The sequence below is a fragment of the Pleuronectes platessa genome, chromosome 8, assembly GCF_947347685.1.
Source record: "Pleuronectes platessa chromosome 8, fPlePla1.1, whole genome shotgun sequence".
NCBI lineage: Eukaryota > Metazoa > Chordata > Actinopteri > Pleuronectiformes > Pleuronectidae > Pleuronectes > Pleuronectes platessa.
This window is the reverse complement of record NC_070633.1, coordinates 9,736,249-9,758,695: the sequence shown is the minus strand read 5'-3', so window position 1 is coordinate 9,758,695 and position 22,447 is coordinate 9,736,249. Positions and strand designations below refer to the sequence as shown.

Genomic DNA, 22,447 nt, shown 5'->3' with positions numbered 1-22,447 from the left:
TATTCAAGGCCTGGGAGGATTTTTTTTCATTTGTTTTGTTCATCATGGCTGGAAATATTCTGTAAAAGAGATTGGGAACTGAATATTGCCCTTTAATTTGAGAAACTGCAGTTTGTATGGATGTGTGTATAACCATATATTGAAAAAGAACTTTATGTATTATTTGCTAACCTTGTTTTTTTTGGGCTTTACAACTGGTGGTGGATGTTAGAAGTGTACTTGTTTCCTGGGAATGTATAATAAATGGAGTTTGAAAAACCAAAAACCTCTTCTCTCCAGACCTCCCCTCTCGTATCCGCTCCTGTCTTCTCTTCCTACTCTTCTCAACTCCTCTCTTCTCCCTTTTCCTCTGTCATCCTCTACTCTTGTATCCTCCTCTTTCATCTTCTCCCCTCTTCTCTTCCTCATCCTGAATCTACAGCGTGTCATTGTCACTCACTCCTGTAATGCATCACACATTTGAGATTATGAGTCTTACGTAGAAGAGGTAATATGCCTACCCTTACTCTGTAAAAGCTTTTGTAAATCAAACTAATGAACCTAAAAGGAAAAACATAAGGCTGGTTCCCCTGTGGTTCCTCAGTACAGCAACCTAAAAAATGTCTCACCCCAAATGTTCCTATTTAGTAGTATCATTTTTTTAAAGAAAAAACGAAAAATCACAAAATAGCTAAAAGTAGATATAAGAATGAATGTTACAAAATGTATCAAGACTAGACTGGTCATGTCAACTAGTATAGAAGTAATGTCACAGCCTAATGTGAAAATGTATTGGTAGTTAGCTAGCAACGCAAGCTAGCCAACACTAGCTAGTTAGTTAGCAAGCTGAATGTTGGCTAGCAAGATTGCACTGCATGTGCTTGCTAACCATCATTAATGAATCCAAATTCAAAACAAACTCCCCTAAATGTGGTGAATAACACGGTTTTAGGAAAAGTCAGTGAGTGAAATACATATGGGGATCGAACATAGTTCTAGTATTTTAAAAGCAAGGTAAAAATTACGTCAACAATTCTAGTGTAAGCTGAAGCTAGCAAGTTGCAGCTTGCTAGCTAGCAAGATTGCACAGGTTACTAACTAACGTTGATAAACCCAGGTTTATCACACAGTTGAAACACAGCTTCTTACATTTGAGGATCAAATTCCAACATCCAATACACCAGATAGGATGCCAAGAGCATGTTCTACAACATGGGATCATCCATTTCTATCTACAGTAAGAGCTGTTCACATGTAAAGGGTTTTTATAAACTTATCTTAATTCTGTGCTCAATAGTTTCATTTTATTACTATTTTACACATCATCCAATACAATCTTCCAGGATAACTGTTTCAATTTCCATGGAAGTGTTCACTTTTGCTCAGTTTCCATGACTTTTCCAAACCTGGAAAATGAAAAAATAAATTCCATGTTTTCCAGGTACCGTGGGAACCCTGAAATGTCCAGACTAAGATACAAGTACAAGAATGTGTTGGGTTCAGGTACTACAGAGGTGGGTGGATGTTATGTTCTCTGAAGCCATGGAGCTACGGTTCATGACGAAATAAGGTTGATATACTTAAAAACACTTACACAAACATCATAAAGAAATAATTTATTTTGTCCCGATGTTCGCTACAATTGCGATCACAAAAGACACAAGGGTGGGCGAGATGTTTGCCAGCTTGAAAGAATACAGCCTTTCAATCACAGACGCAGTGTGGAATAAGAATATCTGCTAGATTTGTGCCCTCAATGATTCTTCAGATGAAAAAAAAAGAAAAAAGGTTTATCTCAAATACCTTGTTGGCCGAAGGGAAAGCAAACTGCTTCTCCCCTGCACATTTTCTCAATTGTAAAAATAAACATTCAGTAGCAGGACTGCAACTAAAACTTTTCCTTAAATTGAAAAGGGCACACTTCCATTAAATGATTTACAATCACTTCCTTTTGTACATACACATGGAAGTCGATGGGGTTGAGCCGTGCAAGTTACACAATAGATATGAATGACAGGAAGTACAGGTTGAACCTCAATATGCAGCATTTCTTGGGCTCTTCAACAGAACGCTAATATTTCAGTGTCATGTCTTCCCTTTGTAAGACTTACACAGGCTGGAAACACGACAGGATTGAGGGTCCTGTGCAACAAAAGCTTTTAATAAATGTAACAACACAGCAGAAACAGCAGTCTCTTCACTCACTATGGTGCCTTTTGGATTTTACTGCCAATTCATTCAGGCAGTCAGCTGATTTGGTGTAAATGACAACACAAATGGGTAATTTTTCCCCCACTGAGATAGAAACCTATCACCATCCAATTCATATAAACTGTTCTCTCCATAAAAAAAACATTTTTTAGAAAAAAAGAACATCATGTCCATCCTGAAAAGAACACAGGATACAGAGAAACTGTTAGTGTTGACAGATCATGTCCTTCCATCCTTCCATCCACTGAGCTGTTAAAGTTGCAGTAACGGACAGCGACGGGCACAAACAAGCCCAACTGAGAATTCCACCAGTTCACAGCCTGTCTCATAAAAATATTTTGAATCTGCTGAACCCCAGAAGTAATTTACGTTCTTTTAACAAAGAAAACCTTCGCTGTTGTGTGCCCACATTCCCTTAACAGCCAAATTTAAAACTATGTACCACATCTGACAAGGTTAATATGTACATAATTACAAACAAAGCAGGAAAAAACAATAAGTTAAATCTTTTCTTTCAAAATCTGCAGACTGTAAATACAAAGGCCTGAAAACAAGTTCTCCAGCACAAAAAATATGGAGAAATGTACAAATCCGAATAGTCTCTTTTCTTTTTGTCCAGTGCTCAATGTCTCTTTCCAGTGAGGGGAACTGGTGGGACAGTTTTACAGGATAGCCACTTTTAAAAAAAAACAAAAAAAAAACAATATCACTATGAAGCCAAGCACCATCCAAGATCCTCAACTAGCAGCTGATGCTCTGTGACTTCGGTCATCCCCAGTTTCACTAGGTTCAACCTCTATAAACACCAAACCTCGTCCATGGCTTTCATTTCCTTAATTCAAAACATATCTAGACCCTCCACAGAGCAGCCATGAAAAACAGTCACCCAGAGGCAAACGCAGGGAACATTATACTAAATCTAGCCGATGGTGAGGTGGAGGGTCTGAAAAGGTAACTGGTTCCCTGGGGAGAGAGGGGCTTCCCCCCCTATGCCAGTCCTTTTTAGTGTCTTTTTCCCCACCCCCCTTCTCATTTTGGGGACAAATCCTGGAGGGAAGCGAAGGGCGAGTTGCTGGATGAGGAGGGCGACACCCCCTCCATTTTGCCAGGGGAGTCGGTGGAGGAGCCGACGCTGCTGAGACTGACATCCAGTAAATCTGGAGAGTGACTGAAACGAAAGAAGTCTTGTTTGGAAATTTACCGAGACACTTTGTTCCTTTTCCAATTTATGTAATATCTTAAAAACTATGCTGACATATACTGAACTCTCGAGAATGAGTTACTACATTTAAATGAGCATTTTACATTAACACAAAATGAGCTCCAACAGTAGACTTACTCATATATATATATATATGCCCACACATGACCAAAACAAGCCTGTTGACTGTATGCAATATACTTAGTCATATTCACAACTGGGTAAAAAATACAAAGACATTTTGCACAGTACTAAGTATGCACTGTTTAAAAGGGCAGGTGTGCAATAAGGGAAAAAAGCAAATGTAGTTGCAATATATCTAAGAACCCAGTGGAGAGTAGTTATTCCCACAGATTGAAATCTTTAATTCAAAGTTATTGACACGAAAATCCTACAAATTCATTTTAACCATAACTCCTTAAGTTACGTGGGTTGCCTACATGTTTTTTATACAGCACATAGACACTGGAATCGGCCTTTGTGAGAAAGCTGTCAAATCATGTCGTCTTTCCAAGTTCTTCATCGTCGTCTTCTACGTATATGATCCTGAGATATTTGTATTCCTCCAGTTTTGCATCTGTCTCGCGTAATGAATGTCACCAACTCACTCACTGTGAATTTTTTACTATATTCTTACAGTTGCTCACTGACATTTTTCAGACATGTTACTAGGGTGTTGGCCGGTAAACATCCGGAGCAATGGAATTGGACATGTTTGTTCTATACAGCCCCTCCAGAAAACTGCAGTGCAAGTCTGAAAGCAACTTGAGTCTTACCAAGAACTCAGATCGGACAGGCTGGAGATGTCGGAGGACAGCATGGTGGTGGTGCCCTGGAAGAGCCTCTTGGGTTGACTCTCCGTCTCCATCTCACCTCCTGAGTCAACAGAGCCGTACATTTAGAAATTTATGTGCACACACATTGTGGTGAGTCTAAGAGCCACATAATCGATTGAATATATAAAGCACAGATCTTATCAGATGACGTCAGTGAGCTATTTCAGTCTCTAAAACTTAAATCAAAACAAGAAAATTAAGTGAACTATTAGAGAAAAGCCATTCGAATATTCAAAACTTTTTAATCATTTAGTAACTGCAACCATAAGAGCTTTGTGTAGGTTAAAGGTTTGAAGATGGTCCCTAAAAAGTTTCTCACTAATGTCACAAAATGTAATTCCTTATTGGCTCTGTGCATAGCGCAAACACCATTTACATACTTTGAGCAATATTCTTTTTACCTACAAACAAAATTATCCTGAATATGATGACTGTCTCTCTAGAAGCATGTCAGGTATCTCACCTTTGCGTTTTATTGGCCCCAGTATGCTGGCTCTGATGCAGTTGATGGGGCTTTGACTGCGTCGGCTGAGGAAGACAGAAACTTGCATGTCGTCAAACCAGTATATTTTTTGTAATAGAGACACAATCAGTGGCAATTAGTAAAAGGTACACAGGGCCCAAGAAAATAATCTGTCCTCTTCAGATGTATCATACGGATAGATTTACTAAGACACGGGTACAAATTATTGAAATAAATTATCTTTTACATTACATGTAGGGTTGCAAAGGGGCGGAAAATTTCCGGAAACTTTCCATGGGAATATTCAGCTAGGGAATTTTGAAGAAAAAAAAAATTACACAAATTAAACCCTGAGCACTAAAAACATCATTCAAAACTCTATTTTAAAGATGTATGGAATGCAGCACACGCTGCACGTTGAATTTCAACCCTCCACTGTGCATTTCTCCATCACATGCACAGATAATTGCCAGCATCCTGCACACTACAGCAGGGCTATTGAGGCCTGCTGTAGTGTGCAGGACTAGTCAGGTAAGTTTTGATGATATAACTGGGGAAAATATATTAGCATGCTGATTGAGGATTGTTCATCTAGCCTATTTCTATTCATTTATCCATCAATTGTAAAATATTTTTAAAGACGATTCCAATTGACCAAGTATTTATATCTCTGGCATTGCTTTAGTGTTTTTTTACAAGCTTTTTTCTCATCTTATTCTACAGAACAATGCCACGTGCACTATCTCTTGTGTGGAGATATTTCACCCCAGCCAATGTAGAAGGAAAGGCTGTGTCGGTTTGCAAGTACTGTGCAAAGACCTACAGTGCCTTGCATAAGTATTCACCCCCCTTGGACTTTTTCCCATTATGTACTGTTACTAACTGGAATTCAAATAGACTTAAATAAACTTTTTCCCGTTTGATCAACAAAACAAGCATAGTACTTTGGAGGTGCAAAATAAATTTTATTGTGACACAAACAATAATGAGAACAAAAAAGTTGACATCTGTTGGGTGCATAAGTATTCACCCCCCTGTGTCAATACTTGGTAGAACCCCCTTTCGCTGCAATTACAGCTGCAAGTCTTTTGGGGTATGTCTCTACCAGCTTTGCACATCTAGAGATGGAAAGGTTTGTCCATTCTTCTTGGCAAAAAAGATGAAGCTCAGTCAGATTGGATGGAGACCGTCTGTGAACCGCAATCTTCAAGTCTTGCCATAGATTCTCTATTGGATTGAGGTCTGGGCTTTGACTGGGCCATTTTAAGACATTAACATTCTTTAATCCAAACCATTCCTTTGTAGCTCTGGCTGTATGTTTAGGGTCATTGTCCTGCTGGAAGATGAACCTCCGCCCCAGTCTCAAGTCTTTTGCAGACTGCATCAGATTTTCTTCAAGGATTTCCCTGTATTTGGCTCCATCCATCTTTCCCTCTATTCTGACCAGTTTCCCTGTACCTGCTGAAGAGAAGCATCCCCACAGCATGATGCTACCACCACCATGTTTCACTGTTGGGATGGTGTGCTCAGGGTGATGGGCAGTGTTGGGTTTTCGCCACACATAGCGTTTTGCATTGAGGCCAAAAAGTTCCATTTTGGTCTCATCTGACCAGAGCACCTTCTTCCACATGTTTGCTGTGTCTCCCACATGGCTTCTGGCAAACTCCAAACGGGATTTTTTATGGATCCCTTTCAACAATGGCTTTCTTCTTGCCACTCTTCCATAAAGGCCAGATTTGTGGAGTAGACGACTAATAGTTGTCCTGTGGACAGATTCTCCCACCTCAGCTGTGGATCTCTGCAACTCCTCCAGAGTAACCATGGGCCTCCTGGTTGCTTCTCTGATTAATTTTCTCCTTGTCCGACTCTTCGGTTTGGGTGGACGGCCTCCTCTTGGTAGGTTTGCGGTTGTGCCATATTCTTTCCATTTTCTTATGATGGATTTTATGGTGCTCAGAGAGATGTTCAAAGCTCTGGATATTTTTTTATAACCTAACCCTGCTTCATATTTCTCCACAACTTTATCCCTGACCTGTTTGGTGAGCTCCTTGGTCTTCATGATGCTGTTTGTTCAGTAATGATCTCCAACAAACTCTGAGTCCGTCACAGAACAGGTGTATTTATACTGAGATTAAATTGCAGACAGGTGGACCCTATTTACTAATTATGTGACTTGCAAATGTGACTTGTGAATGCAATTGGTCGCACCAGATCTTTGTTAGGGGTTTCACAGTAAAGGGGGTGAATACATATGCACTCAACACTTTTCTGATTTTTATTTGTAAATAATTGTGAAATCCATGTAATATTTCCCCCCACTTCCAAATGATGCACTATTTTGTGTTGGTCCATTACATAAACTCACGATGAAATAAATTTTAATCTGTGGTTATACCATGACAAAATGTAGAAAAGTCCAAAGGGGGTGAATACTTATGCAAGGCACTGTATGTTAAGAATGACACAAAGATGCAGAAGCATATAGTCAAGTGCCCAAAGTTTTCTTAGGGCTCAAATCAGCCTATGACAAAACAAAATGTTAATATTTATGTCTGTATATGAAAAGGTAAATACAGTTAGTATAAATTCCCCACACAATTTCCAGTTTATTCCCGTTAATTCCCATGGAAAGTTTCCAGGTTTGAATATTCCCGGAATTTTGCAACCCTAATTACATGTCATTCAGCTGATGCTTTTGTCCAAAGCGACTTATATTTTTTTTTTTGTACAGTCAGCATTTATGAGAGGCCATTTTTTAAGGGACTGCAGACATTGTATAATTTTCTACTAAGAATCCAATTTAGTGCCAAAGGAGGGATTTTACAGTTGAACTGGATCCAGCTGGTTTCAGTACAGGCTCACAGAAAACCGATATTTTCATCAAATTTAGAAAAAGGACAAACTATAGTGATTATGAACTGGTTAACTCAAAAACTTGGTCCTCACCTGAAGCGCCGTGTCGGGCTGGGTATTGGGCTGGGTGTTAGACCATTGCTGCTTACAAGGATTTGTAATGAAGGAGAGAAACACTGCTGCTCGGAGGGAAGGGAAACGGAAGACAAAATATATCAGCATTGACACATCAAACTGAACAGATGCATTTTATTAATTTAATTCAGATTAAGGAAATAAGACGGTTTCTGTAATTATAGTTAATGCCCTGTATATCCAATAAACATACAGGTTATTTGTTTATCATTAGAAGTTCTGTTACATCTATTAATATTTCCCTTAAAAATGCAGCAAAACATATCGAATCTGCCAAGTATTTCCAAAGTACACTAATGTATCTCAAAATAAAACTTATTTTATTACTGAGGCAGCAGCAAACCGTAAGAAATCAAATTACTCATATCCAATAGGAATAACGTTCCTGTGTTTTTTTGAGTTTCCAATAAATTGCTTCCTGCAGGCTACCAGGCACAGACTTCCATTCATTAGCCTGATTGCATCGTGTTCTGACAATCAGGTTACCACAGACCGTGAAAGTACTTTAACTTTTTACCTTCACAGAATAAATCAGGTTAGGGTGCGCATGTAAACATATTGAAGTCAGATGTACCTTTTTTCCAAGCCCTCTGGTTGGGGATGGGGCTGGCGACACGGGCACAAAGTCAATGCGCTTTGGAGACGATGATACTGACTTCTCCAAATCATTGTCACTCTGAAAACACAATATAACTGCATATGTTTATCGGTTCTCAATTTAAAACTAGAGTTATATAGAGTTAGGTTGAAAAAATCATTAAGAATGTGGGAGTCTTATACTACCAACTCAGTCTGACCTTGAAGGACTGGTGGCCCTGTTAACTCCCGTACTTTTGAAGTGTTTATCTAGCATGTTTGTGAAAGTCCACTCTACGGTAAAAAGAGAGGCTGACCATGGCCGGAGGCCAAAACATGCAGTGGGATGATACAGTAGAGGCGGCTTTCAAGGCTCCGCATTAAAAGAACATATAAACAACACTAATGGGGGTTGGACAAGCTGTAATGAAGAGTTGTTTTTACCAAACTAAGGCTTTCTTCCCAGGACTGGCTGATCTGCATGGCGCTTTGAATTTCCCTGCGTGCACAAAAACAAGGAATTTGATTATGACTTCGCAATTTAACTATACATCCACCAACTGCACAGATAAATAATGAACTTACCGCTCGTGAGCAAATTCTCTGTTCATCACATCTACACCCTCCTCCTGCAAGAGCACACAAGAGGGTTATGGGCAACAAAGTCTGAGTTTCTCATTTGAACTCCGAATACTGAACAACATCCATTTAACAGTTGATATGTTCCGATACCAGCATCAGCAAAATGCCATTGAAACTGCATGGCCAGGCATCGTCAAGTGTGCACATCTATGCATTGATACTATCTCTTTAAAATATAATATTTTTTCCGTTATAAACTGCATATTTTTTATTATCCGTGGAATCACTTCTTTGCCACCTCAAAACAGCAGGTGTGATGTACTGCCATGGGCAAGAACTGTTTTTAGAGCTGTGAGGAAGTGAATCCTGTTAGTGTAGCGTTAATCAGAACTTATTAAAGTGTCTGCAAACTAACCCTAAAATAATTGTTCATTAATCGTAATCGAGGTAAAATTATGAAATAATCGTGATATGGATTTTAGGTCATATCGCTCTCCCCTCAAAAAAGCCATAATATTTAGAAATTGTTGCGGCACTTTAACAGCTACTTAAAGGGTTTACTTTACAGGGTTGCATACAGCTGCTACTATACAGGGAATATGGCATCGGAACATTACTATGAACAGTGATCACTCAAGTCGCTGCAATCAAACTAATTCAGACTCAAAGTCGATGCGCTTTGGAGACCATGATATCGACTTCTCCAAATCATTGTCACTCTGAAAACACAATATCACTGCATATGTTTGTCTTTTCTCAATTTAAAACTAGAGTTATAGAGTTAGGTTGTAAAAATCATTAAGAATGTGGGAGTCTTATACTACCAACTCAGTCTGACCTTGAAGGACTGGTGGCCCTGTTAACTCCCGTACTTTTGAAGTGTTTATCTAGCATGTTTGTGAAAGTCCACTCTATGGTAAACAGAGAGGCTGACCATGGCCGGAGGCCAAAACATGCTGTGGGAAGATACAGTAGAGTGCAGCATTAACCAGAACTTATTAAAATGTCTGCAAACAAACCCTAAAATAATTGTTCATTAATCCTTAGAGGTAAAAGTCTGAAATAATCGTGATATTGATTTTAGGTCTCACCGCTCGCCCCTCAAAAAAGCAATACCATTTATAAATTGTGGCGGCACTTTAACAGTTACTTAAAGGGTTTACTTTACAGGGTTAATAGCATACAGCTGCTACTATACAGGGAATATGGCATCGGAACATTTCTACTATGAACAGTGATCACTCTCAAGTCGCTGTAATCAAACTAATTCAGACTCAAAGGTAAATCATAAATCAAACGTTTGCACTTCACGTATGGAGAAGACGGGGAGATGACAAAACATGGACCAGTTCCTCTGTTGGAGCCCGATACTACCAGTTGATCAACCCTGCAAGACCGACAGCTCTGTGAGCTCCAAACATTGGTGCTCTGGCATGTTTTTGAATCCACGTCACGCCCAATGGCTTGAGAAGGAGACGGTGGCCTCACATGCTCCATCTCAAAACGAAACACACCCTAGAAACAGTGTCTTTTCTTACTTGTTTGATCTGGTGAAGTCTGGTGCTGGGGACACGGATAGGCGATGAAGGGACCTGTAGAGAAGGACAGGAGCGGAGGGGAGAGCATTCAATATGGAATTATTCATACATTCATTAATTGTGTTACCATGCATTTGAATCAGAGTAATATATACCATGTTGGGCCTGTTTACAACTGTAGTGCTGTTTCTCCGGCTGCGCAGGACCTCTCTCTGGAACACTTGGGAGTTATCACTGCAAGGACACATTTACACAACAACCTGATGTCATCAATCACCTACTTTTGACGACAGGGGTGATGCATTTGCTGCAGTGTGAATGAAAAGGATACTGCAGTAAAGTAGAACAGCTATGTGATCGTGTAAAACCTTAAGCCATTGATCATGGGTGCACTGTTGGATCTCCTCAAGTGGCCATCGGTCTGCACTAACGAAGATGGGATTTCCAGATCCAGCTCCATCTTCTCCTGGGCCATGCCTCACGAGTTGTTCCTTTTGCTAGCTAACAATGCCCGTCAACAAGTCATCAAAATGCTCAAATCAGCTCGGCCGCGTCACATTGTTGCGCTGCAAACTGCACTAACTTTACAGTTGAAGAGGAAACATCAGGAACCAGGCGACAGAGCGGACGTGAGAGCGACTAGCTAACGCGGTGTGGAGCAGATAAGCCACAGCAAGGCCCCGTCGTCTGTATGAAGGAGGTCAACACTGGCTGTTAACCACCATGACGTTATCGCTACACTTCATCACACAACGGCTGCATGGTCAGTCTCCACTACCAACATTGTCTTCGATGTTCTGACCAGGCATAAACTTTCCTGATGGATGGTTAGCACGCCATGGCTACATACCGCACAATGCCAGGTAACAGCTAGCTACCGACCCGTGGGAGCGCTGGAGCGAGGCGGCAGAGGCTGGCGACTCAAACCCCGCTCAGCTGCTACAGCATGATAGCGCGCTCACCGAGCTAACGATAGCCAAAGTAGCCCCTTACTTTATCTGAAAACAAAATGAATGGTCGCCACAAGACTAACGTAGTTAATGAAGCGACGCTGCCGCTGTAACACTCGTCCCCATAAGTGCGAGTCTACCCTCTGGCTAACACAGCACAGCAAGCTAACTTCAGCTAGTCGATGTTACAGCCAACCGCCTGGCAACCTAGCCTGCTGAGCTAACTAGCTAAATTAGCGTTAACGCCAATGGCCACAATGCCATGTCCAGCATATCAATACACGCTCCTGTTGCATCAGCTCGGTAATGGCCCGGCTAGCAGACTTTTAAAAACAAGTCGGTTCCCAGTAGTACTCGCGCTATAATGTGTTATTTTCGTTTCTGCAGGGCGCCACCAGGAGTGAGCTGAATCCCAGATGATCACAGAGCAGCTAACTGTGCTAGCAGTAAACTTCACGCCCCTTTTAAAGAGGGCAGACCTGTCCAATCAAACCCCTGATCTACCGGCGTGCTCAGGCGGGATGTGGCGGCCTGCAGCCTCTGGTTCCTGGGTAGGCTCCTCTCATTCACCGTGCGTGTGATGTATGAATGGTGAAAGCTCTCCTTACTCCTGATCCGAGAAACCTTGCTGGAAAAGGCAGGTTTGAATTAATTTACCTTGTTCATTAACATCTGTCCTGTGCAGAGAGTGGATGAGGATGAAGGGTTGATGGTTACTCAGACATGAGCAGCCAAACACCTCACTGTCCATGTTGTAATACTGACTGCTTACAACATCTCAGTAGTCTTCAATGTGATGTTTTCAAGAACATCTATTCAACTGTCACAAAGAAGTGTGTGATTATTAGTTATAATACGAGAAATGGAAGCTTTGATCAACATTTGACAGTTAAAGGCAGAGTTTGATTAACTATTTAACTTATAAAAGCATAGAATTCAAAGTAAACAAATTGCAATTCCTTAATCAAAGTTTTGATTCGCAAAATCCTCCAAACTCTTTCAATATAAAATAATCAAGGAAATGTATCAAACAATTTTAAAATAAGCTCATATGAAAACACATAAACGCTCAGCATTAGAATAATTAGTCCTCAGTTATTTGTTTCATTTTCCCTGAGCATTAGGTAATCAACAACATTGACTCTGTGGGTCCCTAATCACAAACTGCACACTTACAGCATTCCCACTGTTTCCCAGATATTATTTCAACGTTCAAAGTATTTGGTGTTAAGTTGTATAAAAAGCTTTTCTAGTGAAATCCACAGGTTGCAGGAGAGGTGAGAAGTGTCAACATTTAATGGCTGGTATAGCAAACTTCAATCAACATGGGTTCACAGAGCATATGATATGGTTGAATTAAAAAAAGTTTAATTCCAAGATAGGTACATGTAGATGAATTATTTGATGAGTAAGTCATTTTTTACTGCCCCTTCACAAATCTCAAAAATAAAAAAATAATTTCCAGCATAAAAAGGATTTGTGTTTTTACCTTAAATACAATTACTGACCCATAGGATGCATTGGTGTTAATTTAGATTCTTAAATAAGATGATGTCATCCCGATCATGCCAAAGTGTTTTAATACAGCCAACATCTGGGTTACTTTTCTACACTGAATCTTAAGAATATGTTCTCAAACAACAGTTACATAGAAAAGGATTTTGTCCCAAAATATACAAACAGGTGTAAAGAGAATGTAACATTGTCTTCTCAAGTGCCAGTATCGATTGCCCACTCGTAAAAACATAATTAAAACAAAAAGCAATACATTATAAAATAGAATAAAGGTGGTCAAATCTTTGAAATGTTACGGTACTACAACAATTGTGATACTGTACTTAAAATTAGCAGCATTGCTTTTAATAAATTAATCAATCGCTTAGAAAAATAATCAGTGTGGGGACAAAGCTGGGCTTCATGTTGTTTGATGCTTTTGTGGTTCTTTCAAAGGCAATCAGCCTAAGGATGAATTCAGTGTGTGGTGGCTGAAAACAGCAAATGCAGTGAGTCTTCGTGAAGCCTGAGTACTTTTGCTGACACAAATGTGAAGTAACAATTAAAAATGGACTGCAAAAGAAAAATATATAACCATACATTTAATTTGGTTTGAAGTGCTCTTCATGCCTTGTACTTCTCCTTCCCTGTTTCACTAATGACGCAGATATGCTGAAACAGAAAAAGATTAATTTAGTACCACAGCGTATTATAAATGTTAGAGTCTCTTAGCCTGGTCATGATTATTATATATGTAAAAAGACATCAAATAATGAGAGACCTGAGTAATTATGTTTCTTTGTGTATCTCAAATACTTACATTTAGATCTCTAAAGTACTCGTTGTAGTCTAGCGCGTATCCCACCACGAATTTGTCAGGGACCTCGAATCCAACAACTACAAAGAAAACAGGTGAATGCATCACTTTCTCATTTGTTGCAAACACACTGTAACATATAGTAAAAAAACAACAACTGTAAGGTTGTAATAGAAAACATTGGTCTTGAACTCACAGTCTGGTCGGTAGCCAACACTTCTTGGAGTTCTCTTCACCAACAAACTAAGACAGAATCCAGGTTGATCATCAATCTTATGAAAATTCTTAATAGTTGCATGAAGCACTGACAAGAAACATGATACTTTTGTCGCATAAGATACAGTAGTTAGTATTTTAAAGGAAGCTATGAGCAGATGACGTTACCTTGCTACTTTAACCATTTTGGGTTTGTACTGCTTGAGGAGCTCCAACAACGTCTTCATCGTCTTCCCTGTGTCGATAATGTCCTTGAAACCCAAAGAAGAGCATTTTAGTGGAGCTGGAATTAAAAGTTTTCTACTTCAATATAATGAAACAGCGCTTACCTCCACGATCAAGACATTCTGTGTAAAGAGGAAAGAAAAGACATTATTTCAGAGAGGAGCAGTACACTGGGCACATGACACCTTCATGTGCGATTGACCCACTGTCTGTATTTAAAGAGGAGTGTTAGAATCGAAACAGCCAATATTGTTACTGGCAGCTGACAAACAAAACAAATCTGTTTAGCTTTGCTTCAGTGTACCACAGTCATTATCATCAAATATCACCATCAACATGTCGATAGTCCAATTAAAACTGGTTTCCAAAATTATTAATCAAGTGCCTTTCAGCAGCATTAGTCAGGATGGAAAACAAGCAGTAAAGTCTGCTTTCTTTTGAAAGTTCATACAATTTTAAGCCAATATTATGTCAACAGGGTTGTATCCGTCATTATAATGCCTCCCTCCATACGTCTTACCTTGCCTGTCAGTGTAGACAAGTCATCTCCACCAATAACTTTGATTTCACCTGTCGACTGGTCGTTCTGTAGAGACAAGAATAATGTGAGGCCAACAATAAAGTGCTACCGACTTCACATTGAGACTTGTACATATGCATGTGCATCAGGACCAAACCACACAAAAGGGGCTATGTCTGTGGCATATTGCATAATTATTTTATATATATATATTTCAGTCCTTAGAAAATGTGAACAAAGCAGATATTCTTAAATAAATAGAGAAACTAGTATGTGCTTTTGTCAGTTTTTTATCAGGCTCTCAGTTCTATAATTGCCTATTTGAGTGGAAATTATTGTATCGGCATTACTATTTTAATATATTGACATGTCTTATTTGTGATGTCAAAATGTTTCATTTAAAGTCTTTTGAAGGAGAAATGTTCCAACTCCACTTAAAGATGTCTGAAGCTTTCTGATTTGCTTCACAAAAAAACTAAACGAACGCTCAGAACTTTTCTTTCTTGTTACCTGCGGAAAATGTATTCATCCATATTTTCTTACTATTTTTTCTATTTACCCACAGTTGTGCATAAACTACAGGTTGTGAACTTCTTTTTAAGAAAAGTGAAATTGTTGTTACAATAAAAGATTAATATTGTTGGTTTACACAGTAGCTCTTGAGGCGAATGAAGTCCACTGTCATTGGGATGGAGCGGTCACTGTTCCTGTTCAGGGCCTTGATATAGTCCAGCAGGTCTGCAAAGAACTTGTAGCCCCCTTTGAGCACACAGAGGGCCACAATGTGATGGCCCCCCATTTCTTTCATGATCTCTCTGGCCAGTCTCTCTGTCCTGGGGACACGTGAGAGAGAGAGAGAGAGAGAGAGAGAGAGAGAGAGAGAGAGAGAGAGAGAGAGAGAGAGAGAGAGAGAGAGAGAGAGAGAGAGAGAGAGAGAGAGAGAGAGAGAGAGAGAGAGAGAGAGAGAGAGAGAGAGAGAGAGAGAGATGAAAGTCAGCAGCAGTTTCCATTTCTTGTGTCGGCAGACATAGCTGTTATTACTAAACACCCCAAAGAACAATGACCATGGAGATCCGGTTAACAGAATTTACTAAAGAAAAAAGTGTTCCTGTTTAAGGCTTTTTTTTAAACTACAGGAAAAAAATATATCACTTTTTAACATCTAATAACAATTTAAATAGTGTGTGACATTTCTTATTGTTATGATTATGCAAACGCAACACAATTGTAGCAATTGTATCAGTGTTCATCCTAGCTTTAATCAAAAGTGAGGTCTTTCAGTTTGAGAACAGAGAAGTTTTTTGACATGACCTTCGGATAAAGTCTGAAGAATTGAGTCTGGATTTTACCCGCAGTTTGCTTTTCATACATGCACAGTGCAGCAGGAAATTCTCTGCATAGACGCGTTCACAACAGAAACAAATCCTCTGCATTATTCAGGCGATATGGAGCAGCCGGGTGCAGCAGACAGAGACAGAAGTTACGTAGCAATTCAGCTGCGGAGATCATGTGATTTTCTTCACAACACACAGACACCAGTGTCGGCTCTTATTGCCAGGGTCTTTTACGTGTATGACACTGTTTTTAGTTATCAGGCATTTGTTTTCTTTTAGTTTTTTCCTTTTTGCGTCTGTCGTGCGTTACGCCAATAAGGAAGGGATATTTAATTTGTCCTCAATACACCTGGTATTCAATTGGTAGGGTAATTAAAAAGTATTAGGAAATCTGAACGTGAAATCAATAAGTCCTCCTCTCCAACTGAAAGACCACAATCTTGAATAAAGGTAGGGGGGGGGGACAACATACACTTCAGTAACCCATCTGTTACTGAGCATATGGCTGGGAGTTAATCAACAGAACCAATCATTCAAACTACCCACAATTTATTTGATCCTTTGAATTAATCACATTTCTAAAAGCTCTGCTACAAGCTGCTAATAATGCTACACCCCACCTGTCCAAGATGAGTCCATGTGGGATGTATACCCTCTCCAGGTCAGAGGCATAGTGCTTTGGTATGCAGAAAAGGTCCAGGTCATACCCCTGCTCCTCATCACTTATCTGAAATAAAACACGACACAAAGGGGTTAAAGAAAATCTCTGGGACTATTACCTAACATGGGACAAGGCGCAGTCCTCTGATACAGGGTAGTACGAGGGGGCAGTGGGTGGAGTCGGTAGTGATCTAAGTTCAGTTCCCACCATATGTTTCACAGTTAGAGGACAGTGTGGGATTTTGCAGAATAAATATCCAGGATCTCCCTCCAGATCTACACTGAGGCAGTACATACAAACCTAAGATTCTTAGAGAGAGAAACTTTCCATTATACCATGATTAAAATCTCCCTTCACCACAACAGATAATCTCCTTCTAATTACATGTCTTTCCAGTAATTTCACACCTAGCCTAATTCTGAAATATTTATTTTCCTGTGCTTTTTTTTGTAAAAATCGAATTTTCCGCTCCGATATGAACTGCATGCCACATGAACCCAGTGAGCATAAGTGGAATCATGTGACATCGGGAAGCTGGTGCAGAGCTGGACATGCTGTGGGAATAAATAATTTGAGTGACCACAGACAAATTCACAAGTCAACAAAGTTGCTTAACTCGGAGTTGCAAAGTGTCCATCCTCTCATTGCATGAGGTTAACGCAGATTAGAGCATTTCCCCTATGTCTGCTCAAAGGGAAAAAACAGGTCCATCTGTTCGGGCTACATCCATTCGGTTACAAATAATAGAGACTGATACCAAACAGATGTCCCTGTGTTCGCCGTTAGTCATATGATTGTTGCCTGTTATTTAAGGTTTGAACCAAAAACATGATAAAGAACCCAATGAACTAGTCTGAGATCTATGATTTTGCAGACAAAGTCCATGTTTGGTGACAATGCTCTACTCAGCTAATCTCATTTCAAATGTGATACAGGAGGTTTCACTGTCTTTTAATGCTGTTTTTAGCTAAAGGTGTATTTCATCATCTGTGTCAGTCAGTCTGAAGTTCAGACTTAATGACAATAAAACATTGGATTTCAAGTTCTGGAAATGTCCTGACAAATAGAGCATAGGTTATTCATTAATAAAGGCCATCACCGGTTAGTGATTCTATGTCTTATCTATAATACATGGTACAGAATGCACACATGACCTAGTGCTCTCACTCAAAACTGATCTGACCACCAGACACATACTGTGCAGGCATATATTTCTGTTCTTGAAGTGTAGGAATTCATGTTCAGTTTGGGACAACTAAGAAAAAGAAGAGTTTTGTGAGGAACATATGTCAGTGTTGTGGCTTAGAAGAATCCAATCAACATAACATTATGTTACACATTAAGTAAATTATGAGAGACAGAGCACAGCTACAGTAAATCTGTTATCCCCTGCTAATCATGATACAATCCAATTATCATGTCCTCTGAATTACTCCTAATATAGAGAAAATTGGGGTCAAAATGTTAACAAATGTGCAATAAATGATCTACAGCTTAAAATAAGATCTGACACTGTGTGAAACTGTTTGGGTTTCACACATTTTATACTGACTGTGAATTTTGCATGTGAAGATCGCTTTATAAACATGAGTCAGTTTACATTTGCTTGTGGAGTTGTGACTGTGAGACTCTTTTCAAGGTCTCCAAAAATCCACAAATACATGCTGCGTTTAGATACTGGGAAAAAACAAGGACATCTGGGCCTTTGGCGAAGTCATGTGTAATTTCAAAGTTGACAAGAGTTTTTTTTTAAAATAGATAACTTATCTCACCCCTCATTTAAAACACAAACATTTACAAACCATAGACTTACACAGTAGTCTATAACAGGATTAAATAAACTGCTTCTCAGTGGAGGACTTTTCTGTTCTGCAGGGGAAATATGCAGCAAAGGCCAAAAACCGGATGTTGCATAGATCTAACGTTAACCACCGTGGTGTTAAAAATTGACGATCAGATGAGACATGGAGGTTACAAATGTGAGACTATGAACCTCGCCTTGAAGAAAGCTTAGAGAGAGATACTCCACATTTTAACTAAATTCCTGTGGGATCGTGTCAGATGATCCCACAGACACACAACCACCGAGCAAACATAACACACTGCTGGGTTAACTCCTTTTGATCACTGTGTGATATTTGTTCAGTTGCAGTCACAGAGGTGAACGGCCTCCCCACCTCTGAAAACCTCTGTTATTTCCATGGTTATGAATCAACATAAAGCTGAGCACTGTAAAGGAGGGAGACTGCATAGCGCCCCCTGGTTAGCAGATCGTTTGTTGTCTTCCAGTGTAATAATGTGTTAGTAATGTGTGTATCAGCATGATATTAATGCTCACGTATAACCCGCACAGTCAGACGCACATGTTTCCGTGATAGGCGTCTTCTGCGTCACGGACACTGATCGTGGAGGGCGCGTGTCTGTGACGGTCTCCACAGCCGCGGGCCACGCCACATGTGAAAAACGCACTTTTATTTTCCGCCCAGGCGACACACGCACACCACTGATTCATTACCGACAGAAAACAGTGGAAGCTGTATTTTTTTTTATCACGCGTGGCTTTTCTGTAAATGGCGCGTTGTTCTCTGAGTAACCTCGTTCCACCTTGTGCTCTTAATGTTCCGGTTGCTGCGGAGGAGACTCACCACCACGCAGGAGCTGGATGTCGCCATGTCCGGGTCACTCCCTGTCGGTCAGCTATACGCGGGCAGATGAGGAAGACTGCGATGTTTTCCACGATGTCCCCCTTGTGACAGGAGCACACTCACACACACATGGAGGTGCAGAGTCGTCACAAAGGGTTTTTTCTGTCTTGTTCCGGAATGTGTGTGTGTAGGTTGTGACGTAGGAGAGCGGCGGGCAAATCAAAGGTGAAAGAGTCGGGTTAGCCCCGCCCCTCCGCGTCTGGAGGCGCTGCCTGTGAGTGTCACCCAAAGACTGTCAATAAAAAGGTGAAGGAGAAGGTAAGGAAAATAGAAAGTACACAAATCGGTCATGACAATTCACGTACCAACCCCCTAGCAGACCAATAGGGTTAGGGTTAAAAGCGTTCACCCGAGTGTCATGTTTCCATTTCTGACTACGAAGTTATTATAAACCATCCTCTATCTCCAATATTCAGTGAAGAAACTTTTAAAATATTAAGAATTCTAAACAGAGTTTGGTGTATTTGTTACAGGTGTTCTAGTACTGGAAGCCGGGGATTGTGGGAAATATCCGCCGTTCAGTTGTGTTTCAGGTCCGTGAGTGGGACTATACATTCAGAGCTTCCTTCAAGAGATTTATGGTTGTTTTTCGACCACACGGACACCAATTAATTGGGCTGGGAGATGGCGCTCAATAGAACCAATAATCCTGTGTGGCTGCAGAGGGCGCTGTTGCTCACTAAAAGTTACATAGTGTTGCTTTAAAGTGTAGAAAATGTCATCATCCTGACCTTGGATTCAGACAACAGGAAGAAGAAACTCTGAGAGTAAACATGACCTCTGGGTTAACTAACTAAGCTGTCAAACTCTGAGGGTTTAGATAAAAACTGGTGATAACAATTGGTTTACGCAACTCTGACATAAATTAACCCCAAGGGGAGATAGTGAGGAGACAAAAAGGTATCATCAGTAGAATGCAGATAACATGTAGACATGGCCACTGGCAGGTAAAAGACCCGAGCCTCCTTCTTTTCCCACGTTGAGTTTGAAATATTAACGATTATGAGCATATATATAAAAAATACATGAAAAGACATTAATGGCAAAGTTACATAGTGTTGCTCAAAAGTGAAGTGCACTTTATCACCCTGACCTTGGCGTGAAAAAAAGTGTTAGATTGTCTATTTGAGAGCAACACCCAAATGTATTTATACTTACAACTTACAAGTCTTTAATTGTGTGCTTACTGGATGTGTTCCAATCTGACCTTCATTGTAGCCAATAACAAAAACGGAGGCTGAAGAGGCTAAATTGCGATGATACAGTTGTCTGCCTCAAAAATTGTTGAGAACCCCCTTAAATTGTATAATCTGCTATTTTCAGGAGACTGCAATGACACCATGGTTGGAAACCCCCTAACAAGCCCCTATGCTGCTAGCTTTCTACCAAAAGCGTGACGATTTCAGTTTGGTTCAATTTAGGGCCCCTCAGATCCCTCTTTCAAAAGTCCCTTGAAACCTATGTACTTTCTATGTGTACTTGAAGAGAGGAAAACTTAAAATCCCATTCAGTGAGTTGTGTGTCAAACTTTATTCAGACCAGCAGGAAATAAGGAAGAGACAAAAGGATATTGTCTTGACACTGGGGAGATGATGGTTCAATCAGAAATGATGGAAGCATAGTATGTGTCTGACTGAGAGAACACACCTAGTCAGATACCTCCTCAAATGTGAAGGTTACAGCTGAGGAGAAGGAGAAAGAAAACCTACCCACGAGCAGTTTAGCTGTGGCCATAATAACTGACTCAGAGCGAAGCAGAACTGTCAATTTGAAAACAAAGAAGGGAGAGGCAACTCAACCTACTCTATGAAACAGTCCTCTGAACATAACTGTTCATTGATTGTTTTGCGACACAGCACAATGACTATGCAGTTTTCATATCTGCACTGTGAGACAATTTACCGTTATTTGATTATCTTCAACTAATGGTTGTTTTCTCCATGGCCTAATCTGAATTTTTTTTGGGATTCACTGCTTGTTTTTCCAAGTCCACCATTGAGTGTATAGGACGAGATGTCCTATATTCTCTTGATATAATTATTAAACAATTACAAGGAAAGAGCAGCAAATCTTCACATTTGAAAAGCTGTAGATCCCTGAAATCTTTTTATTCTTGACATGAAAATGACCTAAATGTATTAATACAGTACTTGCCATTGATTTTCAATCGATCAAATAACTGAATCGACTTCATATAAGATAGGATTCAAGGTCTTTATTGTCACCATACTCAGGGATCCCAAATGTTTTGAAAAAAAAATCCTGAATAGTAAAGTTCTTGATGTTTTGTTATTTTTTTAAGTAACTACTTCAAAATAGTTGTATAGCTAAGATCATCAGAATGTTATAAGAAGGTTGGGGTGTTTAGGGGTGGTGTGCGGCTATGGCTCTGCCTATTAGCCATTGTAAATTGTCATTACAGAATGTAATGACACACCATGCTAAAACTTGGTCCGATTCAAACAGAGACAACTTTTTTTAAAGACTCCAGTCCAGACATGTCCTGAGGAGATGTCTTCTTAACGATGTTGGCATTTTTAGACAAATCAAATTAAAACAACCTTGGAAGTATTTGGAACGTTTCCTGTCAGCTGTGATCCCAAAGGTCCCTGTCATCATTGTTGTTTACGTTATTTACTCCTTCATTCACTGACTAAAGAGCAGCTCCAGTGTCTATGACTACAGGATAAGGTGGATTTCTGTATGTAGTGTGTTCAAAGTGTAGGCACCATAATTAAAATACAATGCTGTTGATGTTTACTATTGACCCACAATATGATGCATAAAGGAAATTGAGAATATATTTACAGCTGTTAAGTATGAAAACAACTTGCAGATGGTGGAGAAACATTTAGATGAAAAAAAATATCTTGTAAAAACCCCAGACAGAGTATTCAATCATTTAAAATACATTCTGCTTTATCTTTGTAAAGTTAAATTGAGAGTGGCACTCTAAAGCTGGTGATTGATCAGCGCATATTGCATCGACTCCTCTCAGCGCAAAGCGGTGTACTTTGATCAGGACATGAATATGATTAAAGGCACATAATTATCCAATAAAAGCTGAATTCTTTTTAGATGCTTCATATTTAGGGACCTGGTAACATCAACTCACTGTCACATGACTAAATGAGACATTTAAATGGAGCTG

General features: G+C 39.8%; 2 protein-coding genes across 2 annotated transcripts; both read right to left on the bottom strand.

The window, feature by feature from the left end:
- Positions 1-1,580: 1,580 nt before the first annotated feature.
- pabir2 (PABIR family member 2) lies at positions 1,581-11,815 on the bottom strand. The gene is made up of 10 exons (XM_053428060.1): positions 10,743-11,815; positions 10,530-10,608; positions 10,375-10,428; positions 8,840-8,883; positions 8,699-8,753; positions 8,253-8,354; positions 7,637-7,722; positions 4,691-4,755; positions 4,168-4,267; positions 1,581-3,358 (listed from the first exon to the last, which is right to left on the bottom strand). Exons 1-10 carry the CDS (start codon positions 10,847-10,849, stop codon positions 3,220-3,222), a joined length of 831 nt encoding a protein of 276 aa, XP_053284035.1. The 5' UTR covers positions 10,850-11,815; the 3' UTR covers positions 1,581-3,219.
- Positions 11,816-12,590: 775 nt separating this feature from the next.
- Positions 12,591-19,445, bottom strand: hprt1 (hypoxanthine phosphoribosyltransferase 1). Its single transcript, XM_053428062.1, has 9 exons — positions 19,237-19,445; positions 16,551-16,657; positions 15,246-15,429; positions 14,597-14,662; positions 14,181-14,198; positions 14,020-14,102; positions 13,832-13,878; positions 13,639-13,715; positions 12,591-13,490 (listed from the first exon to the last, which is right to left on the bottom strand). Exons 1-9 carry the CDS (start codon positions 19,261-19,263, stop codon positions 13,443-13,445), a joined length of 657 nt encoding a protein of 218 aa, XP_053284037.1. The 5' UTR covers positions 19,264-19,445; the 3' UTR covers positions 12,591-13,442.
- Positions 19,446-22,447: the final 3,002 nt, after the last annotated feature.

Coding starts and splice junctions, on each gene's coding strand:
- pabir2 (XM_053428060.1), bottom strand. CDS start 10,849: ATGGCCCAGGAGAAGATGGAGCTGGATCTGGAAATCCCATCTTCGTTA. Junction 10,609..10,742: donor CCCATGATCAATGGCTTAAG/GTTTTACACGAT, acceptor GTGTCCTTGCAG/TGATAACTCCCAAGTGTTCC. Junction 7,723..8,252: donor CCAGAGGGCTTGGAAAAAAG/GTACATCTGACT, acceptor CCCTCCGAGCAG/CAGTGTTTCTCTCCTTCATT.
- hprt1 (XM_053428062.1), bottom strand. CDS start 19,263: ATGGCGACATCCAGCTCCTGCGTGGTG. Junction 14,663..15,245: donor TTCGCCTCAAGAGCTACTGT/GTAAACCAACAA, acceptor TTGTCTCTACAG/AACGACCAGTCGACAGGTGA. Junction 13,879..14,019: donor AAAATGGTTAAAGTAGCAAG/GTAACGTCATCT, acceptor ATTCTGTCTTAG/TTTGTTGGTGAAGAGAACTC.